At 36.2% G+C, this 16,454-nt stretch overlaps 1 protein-coding gene across 1 annotated transcript in view; it reads right to left on the bottom strand.

Annotated features, from left to right (window-relative positions):
- Positions 1-16,454, bottom strand: part of LTBP1 (latent transforming growth factor beta binding protein 1) — a 197,372-nt gene that overhangs the window by 71,325 nt on the left and 109,593 nt on the right. Inside the window, exons 8-10 of the mRNA XM_026081275.1 lie at positions 8,478-8,600; positions 3,974-4,141; positions 424-657 (exon numbers count right to left, since the gene is read on the bottom strand). Of these exons, the coding sequence (XP_025937060.1) occupies positions 424-657; positions 3,974-4,141; positions 8,478-8,600 (525 nt within the window). The remainder of the gene's footprint in view (positions 1-423; positions 658-3,973; positions 4,142-8,477; positions 8,601-16,454) is intronic.

Genomic DNA, 16,454 nt, shown 5'->3' with positions numbered 1-16,454 from the left:
AGTGCACGACTGCAGGGGTGAGACCAGACCACGTGATGGGGAAGCATCCCCACATCATGGAAGAAAGATGATGAAAACCCCTTTAACTCCTGCAACCCCAAATACTAGCAAATCAATCCCTGAGTCTTTTGTTATAGTATGGATATGATTAATACCTTTAAAGAAGTCTTAAAAACAAGTATTTACTATTTCTTATCATAAAAACTAATCAGATCAAAGTGATCTCTCTCTATGGAGCTTACAGCATCTGGTAGGAGCTATAAATAAAACTTCAGAAGTAAAACATTTAACACAATACACTCTATGGTTTGCTGTGGGAAGTAACTCCTCTGTCCTGCATTTTACACATTTACTGCACAAAGACACGCATTCATAAAGACACATGCACAGAAAAATAGGAAGACTAAATTTTGCCCCTCTCACCTTCTTGCACAGCCACCTCAGGCTCACTTTTCTGTGAGAAGGTCAGTGCCTCCACTGGCTCTTCCTTTGCTGGGAGAGGTGGAGGAGAAGTACCTTTAGCAACAGGTTGAGTAATCGGGGTCTTGCCAATGACAGGTGGCTGTACTCTAACTGCAGGGTGATGATATAGCTTGTTTCTGTGAGGGCCAGAAACCGTATAACCCATTCCACCGGGGCAGATTTCCTTAAAAGCAGCTAGATTTGGGATGGGAAAATATTCCTTTTAGGAGTCTAAAAGTGCAATACGTTGACATAGTGGAAAATATAATAAAAACCACTAATAAAGTTAATCTGCTACTGTATATACATTTTTATGAACACCCCCCCCCCCCAAAACTTAAAGGCAAACTGTGCATTGCATGCTAATATGACTGAACATTCTCCCCAAAGCATGTTCTGGCTCAGTTTATTCCAAGGAGGTTTCTACTCCAGTTTAACATCTTCCTTCAGTTATGTTTAATCTATCATCATATCAAGATTATTTTTTCTTAATCCTCTTTAAACAGTACATCCTTTCTGAGTAGGAATTTACATAGGTAAATTGCCATCATCACCTACATAGCATACGGAATGAAAATTACAATTTCTACCATTCCCTTTTTGCAGAAACCAAAGAAAAAAAGCTCACCACCCCTGTACTAGAGGAGCAGAAGAACATCAATTAGTAACAACATTCATTCAAAGGATCCCATTTCACTACATTAGAGGTCTCATACCAGCTCTGGTCCAAATTCCACTGAATTGAATAAGTCTTTCCACTGACCTCAGTAGGCTGGATAAAAACAAGATGGGGATCATAAAAAGCCAAAAAAACACTAGAAGAGAGGGGAAATAATCTCATTTATAAGTCTGCAACAGAATACAGTAATGAAAGTCAGGCAGCAGCACCTGTTCTGATCTCTGTAGCTGCTCTGCATGAGCATCAGGTTTTGCAGTCCTAGTGGAAGACCAGGATGGAAAAGAAATAGAGTCAGCCTTCCTCCTTGTCAAAGACAATAGATAGATAAACTTGTCAGGGACAGGAGGCTTCAGGAGTCTTGGTGGGCAGTGCTTCATTGCCCTCATTGCTCTAAGTGCAGCTATGTTGACGATAGGTTTGGGATGAAACACCAAAGGTCTAGTCTCCCATGTGACCGATATGATTCCTTACAGCTTCCTAAGAGCTGTGTGGAGTGGGGCATCAGTGAGTCCACAAATTCTGCTTTGAAAACACATCAGCATTTTAAAAACAATTAGCATCTAAAATAAGAACACAAAATACTAGCTATAGACACTCCAGAGATTGATTAAATTACACAACTGCAAATTTTGGACTACAAACCCTACACTTTTGGAAATGTGTTAAGATGGAGTCTTAGCAATACAAATGATGAATGGTCAAACTGATTAAATTCAGTGGATTCAGAACAACGAAATACTTTTTGTTGGGAAATACCCAAATCAAAACTTGCCACAAAAACACCCAATTGAGAGTGGAATTTCTGGTCAAAGAAGGAAGACAGAGAAAATTAGAAGCCTGTCCCTTCTGACGCATACCTGGGATGTAGGAAGTCTTGGTTCAAATCATATTCTCTCAAAGGGAGAATAGAAATCTGTACCTTATTCTACCACAGCTCAGACCTAAGTGCTCTCGACATCTGGGTATGCAGAGTGGGCCTCTCAGTCTCTCTTTGGAGCTGCTCCACTTCATACAAATAATTAAAAAGCCATCAGAGAGTGAGATGATGGCTTTTTAACTCAATAATTCTGAAATTAACCTGGGATGCTATGGTAAATACATTACTCCATTCTGGGTTATCCCACTTTTACACATTTTTCATGGAAAACTCTAAAAGATCATTATGAATTTAGTCTGTTATAGAAAGAAACATATTTTTAAATCATGAAAGTTATTGTGAAAGAAAACTATTTCCCATCAGAATTTTCTCATCAGAATTTTCTACTGACAGATTCTGTCTTTTCATTAAGAACACTTACTAAAATAACAGATTCCATGCAATATTCAATGACGTATTTTTATGACTAGAGAGCAGTCAATTTGCAAAAAAGAGGTATTTGTCCGCTCCAGATTACATAAATTTTTGGGCTTAAAGACTTGAGAACTTAGGCAATATTCTCATAGATATAAAGCATCTGCATTTAAATTGCTAGTCATCTGATGAGAATATTTTTGCTCCATTAAAAAGCCATAGAAATATTATTTATCTGAAAACAGATTGGACTTCTAAAACCCAAATCAGCRAACTAGCACCCTAATGATCCTACAGGAAGCAATGGCTTTAAAAATCAATTCAAATGCTCAAAAAATTTGGTTGATTCCATTTTTGTATGCCCAGCTGAAATAAGTAAGGAATTCAGTACTCTCTAAAATCATCGTGTCTCAGATTTTAGCAGTGGATTCCCAAAATATCTAGTTATTTTTGAAAATCAGAATTCTCAGTAAAATACTTCAGAGAAATACATGATCTGTTTCATATTTTAACAGCAACTTCAGTAAGAACAGTGGACTATCGTTACAAATACTTGTACTAATATACTGAACAGGTTGGACATCATATATATTACAGTTTCTTTCAATAATGGTAATTTGAGCAATGATGCTTTTAAAAAAGATTATATTCATTAATTTGACTATACATTTGAATGCAAAATAATGCTCAGTTGATTTTGACTGAAGACTCCAAATTCAGTCATTTAAGTTTTGAGCAAAATCAGAAAACAGAAGGTATTACAAAGCAGTGAGTAATATCTTAATCTATAATAAGCAGTATCTTACTCCATGAGTCTAAGTAAGAGTGGTGATCAACCAAGCTGGTATTTACAGAATCCTTTTATATTTCAAAACTAGCAGGACTCCAAGTGAACGCTGAGGGTACAAATGGGCTTTATATATCAAGTAAGCAATTGTTTAAGTGAAAGACGGCATGAAATGTTTAACTTCCAGTTACCGTTAAGAAGTCAATACCATACTTAGCACTTTCCTCAAAAGGGATGGTAAAGATATGAATGAAGGTGGGAAAACAGAAATACTCCCATTCATATCCATTAGCTGTAATGGAAACTACAGCACGTGTAATGCTGTGAACTAATTCTCAATTGCTGCCATCCTTTCACCTGCGGCTTAAACAACAGAAAAGTATTAATTAGACTTTGGTTTAATTTGCCTGGATCTACATTCAGGATTTAATAGCCTATAAATTTATCTTTATGCAATGGAGATTCAATGTTTAAAACTACATTCTGAGATGCAAACTGGAATTCTACCCCTACATACCAAAGAAAATTCCTTTATTTTAATTTGAATCCTTTTGAATGCTTATGAACAAAAAGAATATATATTTAATTATTCTATCATCACTTGGAGAGCTGTCATAATTTACTGATGAACACTTTTTTCCTTTACTTTTTTTTTTCCCTTTACTTTTTAATCAAGTGTTGGATTCTTTTTTTAAATCAAGCGTAATGAACACAGGGTGGGTGAGAGCTGCTATTTTTAATGGGCAGTTCTTACCTGTTCCTGGAACAGGACACTTCTCACAGTGCGGGCCCCAGGCTTTGCCAACACTGCAACAGCAGAGCTGCTTGCTGAGCTGAACAGAAAGAGGATGCATGCATTGCTTTCCTGCACTAACAAACCGGTAGCAGGGCCCTTTCTCTTCAGTGACCATAGGACTATCAGCTGCAATGAAAATGGAAGAGAGGAGGGTACTGTTCACATGAAAAACAAAACAGAGAAACACCACCAGATTTCCAGCACTGGTTAAATGGATTAATATTGCCATTTGTGGAATTTTTATTTTAAACTCCTGTCTGAAGCCATAATTACAATATTAAAAAAATTTCTTATTTGGCATTAAACACTCCCGAATTTCAACTCATCCAACTCATCAAAAGATATTTTTGAAGAACAAAAGCTGATGTCCAAATCACCAGTTGCCATCTTGCCAAAACAGAGAATTAAAATCAGCTCCTGCATCTGTACACAAGTGCAATTGCTGAAGTAATTTACAGTGGTGACAAGCTATACAGTCACTGCAACATGCATCTATAAATAAGCTATATAAATAAGATTGCAAAAGGATTAAGTATCATACAGGCACTTATTTATAAGAGACAATTATATATTTATATTTTGCTAAGTCTCACTGATTTCTAATACATGCTAGTATGTCAAATGAAAGACATGTTGTATGTAAAATTACTGCCTAAATGGAATTATTTTAGAACCATTCTGGACTCTGCTTCCTTAAGTAGACTACTAATATACTCACTAAAACAGCGTGTCATATCATAGGCTACATGCATTCAAACACTGTGTTCTTCCTTCTCATTTCCAAACTTGAAAGACTTACACAGAACTTTAAAATTCCTTGGTCCAAAAGGGTAAACAATATCTTAATAGACTGTTTCAGAATGGAAGAGACAAAGGCCATAAGCTATGACTAGTATGAGGTAATGTGAAGCAAAGACCTATCCAGCTTTCTCATTTATGCATCCATATTCATATATAGTTAACAGTTCTGGGTAAAATGTTCATTTAACTCAAAAGACAAGCAATATTTGATTTTCAACAAGATATGTAAAAGCAAAAATTAAAATTTACTGCCAGCTCCTTTTTTTCTGGTGTTTAACTTAAAAGTGATAAAAAATTCTTCAAAATGATGAAAAACTCTCTCAATGATTGAGTATCATTAAGCAGTAGCATAAGATTATGATCTTGAAAACAGAAAAGAATTCATCTATGATTTATTTAGGCTATACTATATTTTATAAATCTAGAGATACCTCAGATAAGGAGCTTAGGAAATAAGGTCACTTGTCAATCTTCTTCTCAAAAGACTTTAAAGTAAGAAATTCAGTTGCTCTCTATGCTTTCTTTTTGTCTTGCAGAGGTAGTTGATCTCAAATCAAGTAAAAGCTGATTAACAGGGGAAATTATTTGTATTCATGCTGTTCACAACTTCTTTTTCCAAATTCTTTCTTAATTTTTAATCCTTCTTAACCAGAAGGAAAATGTGAGGAAGATCATCCTCGGTTGAATGTTTAATAAGTGTAATAGGAAAAACAGACACAAGCACAGAAATCTGTTAATTTTCAGGGTGACTATACACTGCTTCTTTTCTAGTTCCCTGCTTGCCCTGAAGGAGGTTTTCTTCTTCTAACATTCCAATTACTTACAGTCTTTAATTTTTCAGTTGTGCAGCCAAATAAATACAGTTTCTTAAATATTTATTCCAAGCTTGATTACATCTCCCCTTAGCCAAATGCAGGAGAAGACAATTTATGGAAGTGTTTTTAGGTTTTAGATATTGCTCAGATATGCACATTTAGAAAATAAGTAACATTTTAAACAGACTCAAGTGGCAGAAAGCCTTATAAAAGATGCTGGTAGCACATACCATTGATATGCGTACTTGGAAGTGGATGCAAAAAGGAGGTAATGTTCAATCTCCCTGAATTCAGAGCAGCTGACTTCAGCCCATATGCAAGCATTGAAATTCCAGTGCTGTCTTGCTAGAACCATAATGCATCCATGGATATTAAAGGGTTTTCATGCACCTTACATAATCTTAAGTGCAACTCTGCTTTTAAATAGATTCTTAGAAATACCTGCATCTTAGGATAACCCAAAGAAAGGGAGAGAGAAAGGCRACAAAGGCCACTGAGGAGTTGATCTGGGTGAAATCAGAAGGGAGACTGCTGCGGAAATGGSTTTGCAATTAAAACTCTCCTATGCATTTTCCAAGACATGTCTAATCTGCACAGCTGCTTAATCGCAAAGGGTGTTGCTTTTTCTGGTTCATTCTTTTTTTTTTCTTTTCTAAGTCACCCTTGACTTGTATATGCGTGAAAATATGATACTTTTCATTGTTCATCTGTCTTGTTTTCCTGTCCTAAATGTTGTCTGCACTGACTTCCAATTTAGTCTCATGGAGCACACTTAGTCTTCAAGCTCCAGACGATGCTAATGGAGAGGTTCTGCGCAGCATTCCACTGGGCACCGCTCCCAACTCAAAGCACTGGCACTTAGAAGTAAGAAGTGACATAAAACACAATCTTAAACATGTAGGGAATTAGCCTGGATAATCTGGATAGCTATTTCTGGCTCTGTTACCCATTAATCTGTGAACTGCGCTCCAGAAACAAGGTTTCATTATTATGAGCATTATATCATGGCTGCGCTGTAATGGAGCTGGAAGCCTTCCAGCAGCAGCCCTATATGTTAGGCAAAAAAAAAAAAAAAGAATAATGGAATGCCTTAAAATCTGACTTCTCAAATGTGCAAAAATTCTCTTATTCATACTGAGAGACATGTTCATCTGAAATCCTATGTATATTCTCACAAAAAACATTTAAACAAATAAAGAAAATAATTAATTCTAAAAGTATGTCTACACCAGATTTACAGACTTGCTAGCAGCACAATGTAGAGATACTTGAGATAATTTAACTAGCTAGTTCATGTACATGTAGCACTTTAGCCACAGCAACACGGAGCTCATTCAGTATAGACCAATTCATCTCACCTGAGAAGCAAAATACATTAGTCAGTCCAAAATTTTATTCTGACACTCACAGATTGCTACAGGCACTTCAGCTAGCTAACTAAAATCCAGATCAGTTACTTCTACACTTCTTTTTTTTTAATTTCATCACAACTCTATCACAGCAAAGCAAATTTACCCAAAATACAGCAGTATTTTTCAGGTAAAGTTCATTCAGAGATGACACAGCTACCATATAACTGATCAATTCCTCTTCAGTTAGACTCTTCAAGTGACAAAACATATTATGTCTGGTTATTGACTTGATTGTTCACAACATTACTACTTGGGAGAAAAATAAATTAAGAGTTTGTGTTTTCCGTGTTTGATTTTACATTGCATAATGAAAAACTGATTAAAAGTTGTTATTCTGCCAAGGTGATGGAAACATTTGATTATCTCATTTTCTCTTGCTACAGTAACAAAGTAGTGTATCCCATGCTATAAAGAAATCAGAAGTACTTCTCTTAAAAATAGCTCAAATTTACTTATTTTCTCTCCCACCTAAAGTCTCATGGTGACAAAATGTCAGGTGATTGAGACATGAAGTAAGGTATCTATTTCTTTGGAAATAAGAAAAGAATAAAGAAGACAAAAACGATAAAGTGCTCTTTAATATAGTTCACATTCTTTTGGTTATACCATGAGATTTGTATTTAAAGAAACTTCATTTTTATTGACAATGAATAGTACTATGAGCAATACCTATCATTAAATTTCCTTGACACTTAACACTGTAAGAATTTCTTTCTCTCACTTAAAGTTCATTGAACTTAAAAAATATCTGGACTGTATTTTCCAATCCATCTGTCTGCTTCAAGCTGATCTTGCATTATCTTATAAATCTAAGGCTAAACTGTCCAGTCTTTCCTAATGCTTGGACAAGGAAAAATGAATTGCTTTACCAGCATTAATTTTTTGTGTAGCTTTCTCCCATCCCTGAAAGTTCCAGTGCTCTAATGCTTTGGGACGGGGATTTTAAAAGTGGCAGTGGGGAAGGAAAAAGGTCTTTGTGTGAGGGAGGTGGCTTTCAGCTTCCTAAAAACAGTAATCAAAACTATCCAGGTTAAAGCTACAGGGGTGGAAGAGGGAGGATACATAGACAAAGATGATTTGGGTTGGGGTGCTAGTAGAGATAAAAATGTTTTGTGGGAAGGAGAATTCTAGTCAGTTGATAAAGATTCAAAGTGGATGAGGAGGCTGGATGTAGCCTGGAAGGTTTTGTGACAGGAAAACCATGAAAGGCAGGCAAGGAGCCTGGAAGGCTGCTCGGGGAAACTAAAGTTTCCTGTGGACAAAGAGACAGAAAAGAAGCCTGAGGCTTGGGTACTCAGCCTGACTAACTGAAGTGAATAAGCTGACACGAAGAGGCAAGGACAGCAAGAAGTGCGAGAGTTGGGGCCAGTCAAATAAATCTTTCAAGTGTGCATAAGTTTCTATTTTGGTACTTTGATCAGCACTATTACTTACGTATGCATCTTGAGAGAGTAGGATCTGGCACAAATCCCATTTTGCACGTACATCTGTAGCTGCCCATGGTATTCAAACACTCACCATTAGGGCATACTCCCTGCAACTGACATTCATTGATATCTGTGGAAAAATTGAAAAAAATCACATTAGAAACTGGAATGAGTATTAATATTGATCTTTTTTCAGAAGTTATCTCATTTTTTTTAACATGGGTAGGAAAACTGTTACCAGTTAATAATCAGCATTTTTTTTCCATACTGAAAACATTTTTTATTATGTTTTAAAACATTGCTGAGAACATAACAGAAAAATAATTATATTTATACATCATTCTCAAGTACTCTGAATTTTTATATATATACACACACACACACACACACACACACACACACACGTATATATGTGCTTCTACTGGGTTATCACTCCCTCCTTTCCTGATTAGATGATTGCTTGCACGGTCAAACATAACTTGCAAGAACATTCACGAACACAAAATTTTAAGTTGGCACATATGAGCATTTCACAAGAAATGTGCTATAATTTATATAGGATGGAACACTGCTTGACAAGTTTAATACAGCTTTTATTAGTATTTGTATTGCAGTAGAGCCTGAAGGTCCATTGGGCTGGAAGGAGCACAACATAAAAAGACCATCTCTAGTGTAAAGACCGTACCAGCTTAATAACAAGAATGTGCTTTGGGGAGTACAGAACACAGGAGATGTGGGGAGGAAAGGACAGCCTCCATGGGAACACAAGCTGGGAATAAATAACAACGGCCAAGAGCTGTTTGAAAAAGTTTGCAGTTACTAAGCTACCTGCATCATTGTCCCTTTCAGGATCTCACTGAATGCATTTTTCTCCCATGCCCCAAATATTGGGCCTCATGCATTTATCAGACCTGGAGTTATAATTCACTTACTCCTAGAACAGAATCTGTCTGAAAATCATCTGGATACCATCTGTAACTAAGTCAGTCAAACTAGTATTTTATTCCAGGAGACAGTAACAATGTAGGTTTGCACTGATAAAGAAAACCTTCAAAAAAAGTATAATTTATCTCTTTGTCATAAATTGTTGTGTCTCCTGTTTTAGAAAACTAAAGACTGCAAATTGTAATAGATCTACTTAAAAAGGTTTATGCACATTATTTCTACATAAGGCTTTCCCTCCCTATCTCTAAGGTAGGGAAAAAAGCCTACATTGCTGGGTCAACAAGCTTCAACTGCAGATCAGAGATTCCAACCAGCTTCTTGGAAATCAGATATTAGCAATCATTTTATCTAAAATATCTCAAATATATTGCCATCCCTCTTAATGCTTATAAAACCCTTCACAGTTTCATTTGACTTCATTGTGTGTTGCTGCCTGACTCAATACAATCAATCAGAGTAAGAAGTTGAGTATGCAAAATGTACCAGATGTTGTGCTGCGCTTTGCTTTTGGAAATCTGTAGAAAGAATCTTTCGCATTATTACCTTCTTCTTCATTTTTCTCCAAAAATTTGGCTACCTCTCCCACTGTATAAGAACATACGACTTAAACTTACAGGATGGTAGACTCTAGTGGTTGCTGTGTCGGCTGTGATTTTTTCAAACACTCCATATTCATGTTACCCCTAACTCTTCAATTCCTATACCTAATCTAATATTTTGACACCGCCTGGATCAACTTCACCTCTATGCACTTAGCTACATGTGACAAAGAGTGATAATTTATATCCTATAACTTTGGATGAAATATGATGGAAACCACATGGATTATCAAAGATCAGCTCTGCCTCAAAGGAATTTTTCAGTGAAATTCCCAGACTATATGACTTTCTGACCTCAAAGGGAGTGAGCTATTGACAAAGGAGAATGGTATAAGAAAAGAACACAAAAAGCTGCTGAAATATCCTCAAGGTCTTTTCCTTCAGCAGTCTACCTTTGTCCCAATCCTTGAGCAGGAAGATGGCCCATATAAGCACCACAGTATCTTATTTAGGGATTTCAGTAATACTACTAAATTCAGAAGGTTTAGTAAGCTGGACTTGTCCTGGCGCATTTGATGAAAATTTTTAGACAGCTTCTCCTAGGTTCTAACTAGGTTCTTTCTTTTTGCCCTGAAAACTCAGACTATGACTGAAGGAATCTATATAGTGACAACTGATTCCAAAAGGAAATACCATCATTGCTTCAATACCAGAATTTATTTGTAACTATTGAGAGGAATGAACTTCACAAAACTAACAGCTAGTGAACTAAAGAAATTATTGAAACATCTCTAAAGAGAAACATACTGAAGCTGTGGTAAAGCTGGCAGGAGAAACAGATACATGGCTAACTCTCCTCTTTCCAGTCTGGCACAACAGGGACATAAAAAAAGAGATGATTATGAAATATCTAGAAATGAACGTAAAGCAAACACTGAAACACTCAGAAGTGAGCATTGGCTTTTCCACCTTTTGTCCATTTGGGGTTGTTAAATCAGTCCTCAAATACTAAGCAATGGAACAATTCTCTTTGCTTTGATGAAGCACTGACTCTCTCCTAGGAAACGAGATAGAGGAATAGACAGTAGGTTGTATCCAGAATACAGGAAAACTCTCAGTATCAGGGCTGCTTTCAAGATGAAAATCCTGGACACATTTACACAAACACACAAGTATACAAATTACACAAAAAATTCACACCTGTAATTTTTGTAGCAAAAAGTACATGCAGTTTTTTGGGGAACCGGAAAAATATAGGAGAGAAGTGAGATGGAAGAAAGATTATATTAAATATTAAAAATTAAGATACGTATTTTTAAATACAGACCCTTGCCTTTCATTCTAATCTGGCTTTCACTTTCCATTGTTTAATAATAGTTATTCATGAATGTTGACAAAGTATGTGTAGTGAAAATATTTGTTCACAGTTAACACTGTAATAGGTAGACTTTTAAAAATAACTTTTTCACTGTACAAAGACTAGGTATACATTTTTACTACAGGAAAATTAACCTTTTAGCACAGGAATAAAAAATGGAGACTCTCTCTCAGGGGACATATATAGCATACTGCTTTGTTACGGTGCTTTTTCCTGAATGCATACATGCAGAATTCACCAAAATGTTTTGTCTAACGAAGAGAGTATTTAAATTTTAAATTAGTGAACAAGACAACTTACTTTAATTAATATTAAACTGACTTAGTATTTCTAGTTCTTATTTTCTTAAGGAAAGACCTAGTCTCCTTGGTTGTTAACCATTAAAATATAAGACCATTATAATAAAATCATTATAATAAAATTTGCCTGTACGTCATCATTACGCTAAACTTGGTACTTTTTCTTCCTAGTCAGGAGGATACACTCTATCTTTGTGCATATATTTATGCAATTTAAGAAATTACACAGCTTAACAGCTGTGTACATTCATACTTCCAACGTTTAAAAGGATTATGATACATTTTTCATTTATTAGATCATGATTTTATTCATTGTTTGCATCAAGTTTCATTTGAAATTCAAAAAATTTACACATGGATAAGCTTTATTATTTAAATACTGAAAGCTATAGGTGTGTAAAAAATAAAAAGTAAACTCCTGCAAGGACAGAGATGCATAAGGAGAAAAAAAAGTTCATGAAACCTGCTTTGTAACTTAAACTTGAATTATTTATTAATAAAGTATTATCTGTACTATTCAACTGAACCATGTCCTTTAACTTTATATAACTACTATACATTATCCTGCATATTTGCGTATCTCTAGCTAGAAGTGCTTAGGCAGTTGACTTCTACCAGCTCAGTGATCTGTTTGGACTTTATAAAGAAAATTTTATTAACATGGTTTATATTTAAGCCTTTATACAGATAAATTTTAACTGTAGTATATTTTTAAACAAAATTAGTTTAAATGTCATCTAAACGGAAATAATACAAATTTTTACAACCCTGTCCCTGATGAAAAAAGCTGACAGTAACATTTCCAATGCATCTGGTGATACTTTGGGAGAGTCATTTTTTACAGTTTTGCTTTCTAATAGTGAAGGTTTCATGGTATTATTTACTGCAGTCTCTAATTTGCAGGTAGAAGGTTATCTTCCTATAATTCATCAATACACAATCATCTTTCAAACGATTCAGCTATTCTGTAGGAAACATGCACAGATGCTGTCACTAACGTATCCATATTAAAACTATTTCCAGATGAACTGTTCTTGTATGTCTAGTATTGAAAAATACTGTCTTGGAACCTTACAGTCCCGGAGAGACTCCATTCACTTGTACTCTATTATTGCTATTTAATGTGGGTACTGCTACAAGTAAATATCAGTTTATATGTATGTAAATACCGATGAATGTTCCTACTCGTGTTTTATGAAGTTTCATGATACAGATATTCCTCTTTCTAAATTTGCCTAATTTTTAATGCTAACTTTATTGTGCATGTTCTGATGCCTCAGCATAACTTAATTATAGTGTATTTTCAATGCCTATTTTCCAAGTCATGTTTTCTGAATGAGCTCATAGAATTACTGAGCTGATGGTCTGTGCTGAATTACACAAGTCTATCTAGGGATTCAACAGAAACAAGCCACAAATTGATAAGAAACTTCAAATTTTGGAAGAAACAAACACGTAAGAATAGTCTTTATTTAACCACTCTGGGTAAAAACCCCTTCCAGATTTATTATCTATTCCATTTTACTTCACACTGTGGTAAATGGCCACCTACCCAGAATGTTTTTGACCACCTGCAGGCCTGCCCAGTTGTGCAAACTGCACTGGAATCAACTTGTTCAGGCAGCTGGAAAAGAAATCTAGTTGAAGATTAACAGATTTCTTTTTTTCACTCCTCTCTATTTTTTGTTTATTGACATAAAGAATATTTCAGATAAAAGCAGTATAGCATTGAGAATTCATTTGTCCTTGTTATAAAAATTAGAGAAGTAGCTACTTTAAAGTTGTCTGAATAATCTTTTATCATGCAGAAGTATGAACTGGCAACAGTACATTTGTAGAGTAATTTGATCAAACACCTTCATTTATACAGTTCTAGCAGAGAAAATGTTTTAATGAGCTCTGTAACACCACTATAAAAGCATACACATGTAAACGAAGCTTTCTAAAGACTACCTAAGTATTAGTTTTCAGTTCTCAAGGAAAACAAAGTGAGAAACATCAATTTTCATATCCAATGAAATTCCACTGGTAAAAAGCCTCTGCATTAGTGATACAGAAAACGAGGTTAAGCAATGAGCTTTTCCACATAGCAGCACCTTGCATGGCTTTACAGGGAACCCTCAGAGTAGATGTTATTATTTATGATCTATACAGGATTGACAAATAAATCATTGATTTTATTATAGTTGCTGCCTGATAATGTGTATGACTTGACCCTGCTCAATGGGCATAAACCGCTGCAACTTCATTRGCATCAAAGAAACAATGTTATTTTGCACTGACTGACAACCTGACCCTTTGCTGTTACTCCTTGGAGTATTACACATGCCAGACACACGGAACTGGTCCCATGCACTTCTAGATTTGGTAGTCCCTCTCCATGAGGGCTTTACAAGAAGAGACAGCTTTACTCTGCCCTTCAACTCTGTAGAGGCTGCAGTGGATCACAGAAGGAAGCCACGTGCCACCCCAGGTGACTCCGCTCTCCAAGTTATCCATGTGCACTGAAGCTTTACCATAACCAGGGTCTTGACAGGGGTGCACAAAAGGGTGCGGATGAGGCTGCAGATCCACCTGTACTCTCTTCTAAGCACATAGCTTGACACATGGCGAGGTCAGCCACCACGCCGTCCTCTAGAGCCACTGCAGGGCTCCTAGCTTCCAAAAGCCCAGCCATCGCCACCAAACCACCCTGACCACTGCTAAACTGTCCCAGAATCTTCAGCACTAAGGGGTACTTAACACAGATGGTTTTAACAAAAACAGTTAGTGTTCGACACCTTCACACAGATTTTTATAGACCCACTGGGTGTCAGGTCAACCTGCCATTAGAAAATACAATGTGTTAATGACTCTGCCACTGAATTTCCTGGGAAAAAAAACAAGCTAAAACAGCCATTCTTAACTGAATGTCTGCCCGCTCATGTGAAGGGTGCAGCTATGAATGAATAAAGTAATCTTAAATATCAGAAGTGAAGGAGGAGTATGGCAGTGACATAAGATATTTTTCACTTACACAAGAAAACACATGCTAAAATTGAACTCATTATAAACTATGATAATTATCATATGCAGTTTTACTAACACTAGTAATAATGACTTCATCTTCAAAGAGCTTTACATATACTGATTAGTGACTAGAAGATGGAAATGAATGGATAACTAAGATATCTAACTGGAAATTTGTTTGGATTTAAAATAATGAAATGCCATTTGCTTTACTCATGTCTTTTTCTCCTTTCCAAAATGTTCAAGAAGTTTTATTTGGATTTCTGTTCAGGATACGTCAATCTTCAAGGTTTCACATTACAAATACCCTCAAAAAAATGTTTTGAAAGACCTTTGCCAGAATCTTGTTCTACAAATAGTTAACAAAATCAGATGATGTTCTGACCTCAGTTTTTAGCCATGGCTACACATACACATTTGGAATTACATGGTGTGAGTATCACAACAGTAAATCAAATTTTATTAGTCTAGGTGCAGCCAACAGACATTGCAGAAATCTATTTTCATATAAGAACTGTGATTTAGGGAAGGACTGAATAGTCCAGAAAAAAGAAAGCATTAACTTTTCAAAAACAACCTAATCCTTATTTGTTACTTTTCTTTAAACTGTTCTTCCTTCCTTAAAGATTCAAAAACCCAGTGGCTTTTCAACACCTCAAACCATATTATGAGATTCAGGCTCTTTTACTCAAGTTATTTGCTGATTTGTTTGTTCAGCTTTCTTACATGCATTGCATGTTGGGGAACTCTGAGGATGAAGAAAAAAATTAATGAATCAAAACTTTAAAAGGAGAAGTTAGATATGGGACCAAATTCTGTTCTGAGGTACTTTAAATACAAGTGCAAAGCATTTATACACCTAACTGCAGGTTTCCCTCTGACTATTGCTAAGATATTCTCTGTGTACAGAAGTGTACAAAATAGTAGATCATCTCTCTGTCTCTGCCAGCGCATGGAACAAACAGGTGCTGGAAGGGAGGACATGTCGCAGAGGCTATTCCCTTCCAGTGTTCCGCCTGCATTCTCCAATTGCCACAATGGCTTTTAAAGTAGATTAGAACAGTCATTGGGGCTGCCTTAGCTGTTATTGGACACTACTCTGGTTCTCTACTGGAAGCTTACATGCAAAGGTCTCCCACCTTTCCTGGAGCAATGGCATGCTTCACTCAATCACATGCTGGAAGTGAATCATTTCAACTGAATTCCTGGATTAATGACACCATAAGGTAGTCTAAGTATCCCTTCTCCAAGGATAACAAAATATTCCAAGTGTAAACATCCAACTCTATGAAAAAATTCCCGTGTCTACTTATAATGGGATCTGCACTCGCCGCTTCCTTACTGCTAAAAGAATATGCTTTACTTTGTTAATATAAAACATGCCAAGTGATTTACAGGGTGCATCATAAAGCTATGGTAATCATCTTTAATTTGCCCATTTACTGAAATACTTTGCCTGGACACTTCAGCAAGAAAATAGAAAAACGCTACACAGCCTGCTGGTCTTCTACATATCAACAGTTCAACACAGCCTGAAGAGCTTGATACCTGCTATGCTCAGTGCAACAGGGCAAAAAGACTACTTGATCAGCAGGGCTGTTCTGCTGCAAACCAACCTACATAAGCAGATGGCTGGAATATCAGCCCTCCAGTATTTCCCAGCGGCAGCCTCCACCTGGAAGAGYGTTTAGGAGAACTCCACTGTGTTTTGGCTGTGTCAACTATTATAACAGCTCTTCAGACCACCCAGGCCCAGCTGGCCTGATGCAGAGTCATGGGGAACTCCAAAGTGGTGTAAAGCTGTCTTCACTTCC

The sequence above is a fragment of the Apteryx rowi genome, unplaced genomic scaffold (genome assembly GCF_003343035.1).
Source record: "Apteryx rowi isolate R43461 unplaced genomic scaffold, aptRow1 scaffold_54, whole genome shotgun sequence".
Classification (NCBI taxonomy): domain Eukaryota; kingdom Metazoa; phylum Chordata; class Aves; order Apterygiformes; family Apterygidae; genus Apteryx; species Apteryx rowi.
The sequence above is the reverse complement of the archived record's forward strand: the minus strand, read 5'-3'. Positions and strand labels throughout refer to the sequence as shown.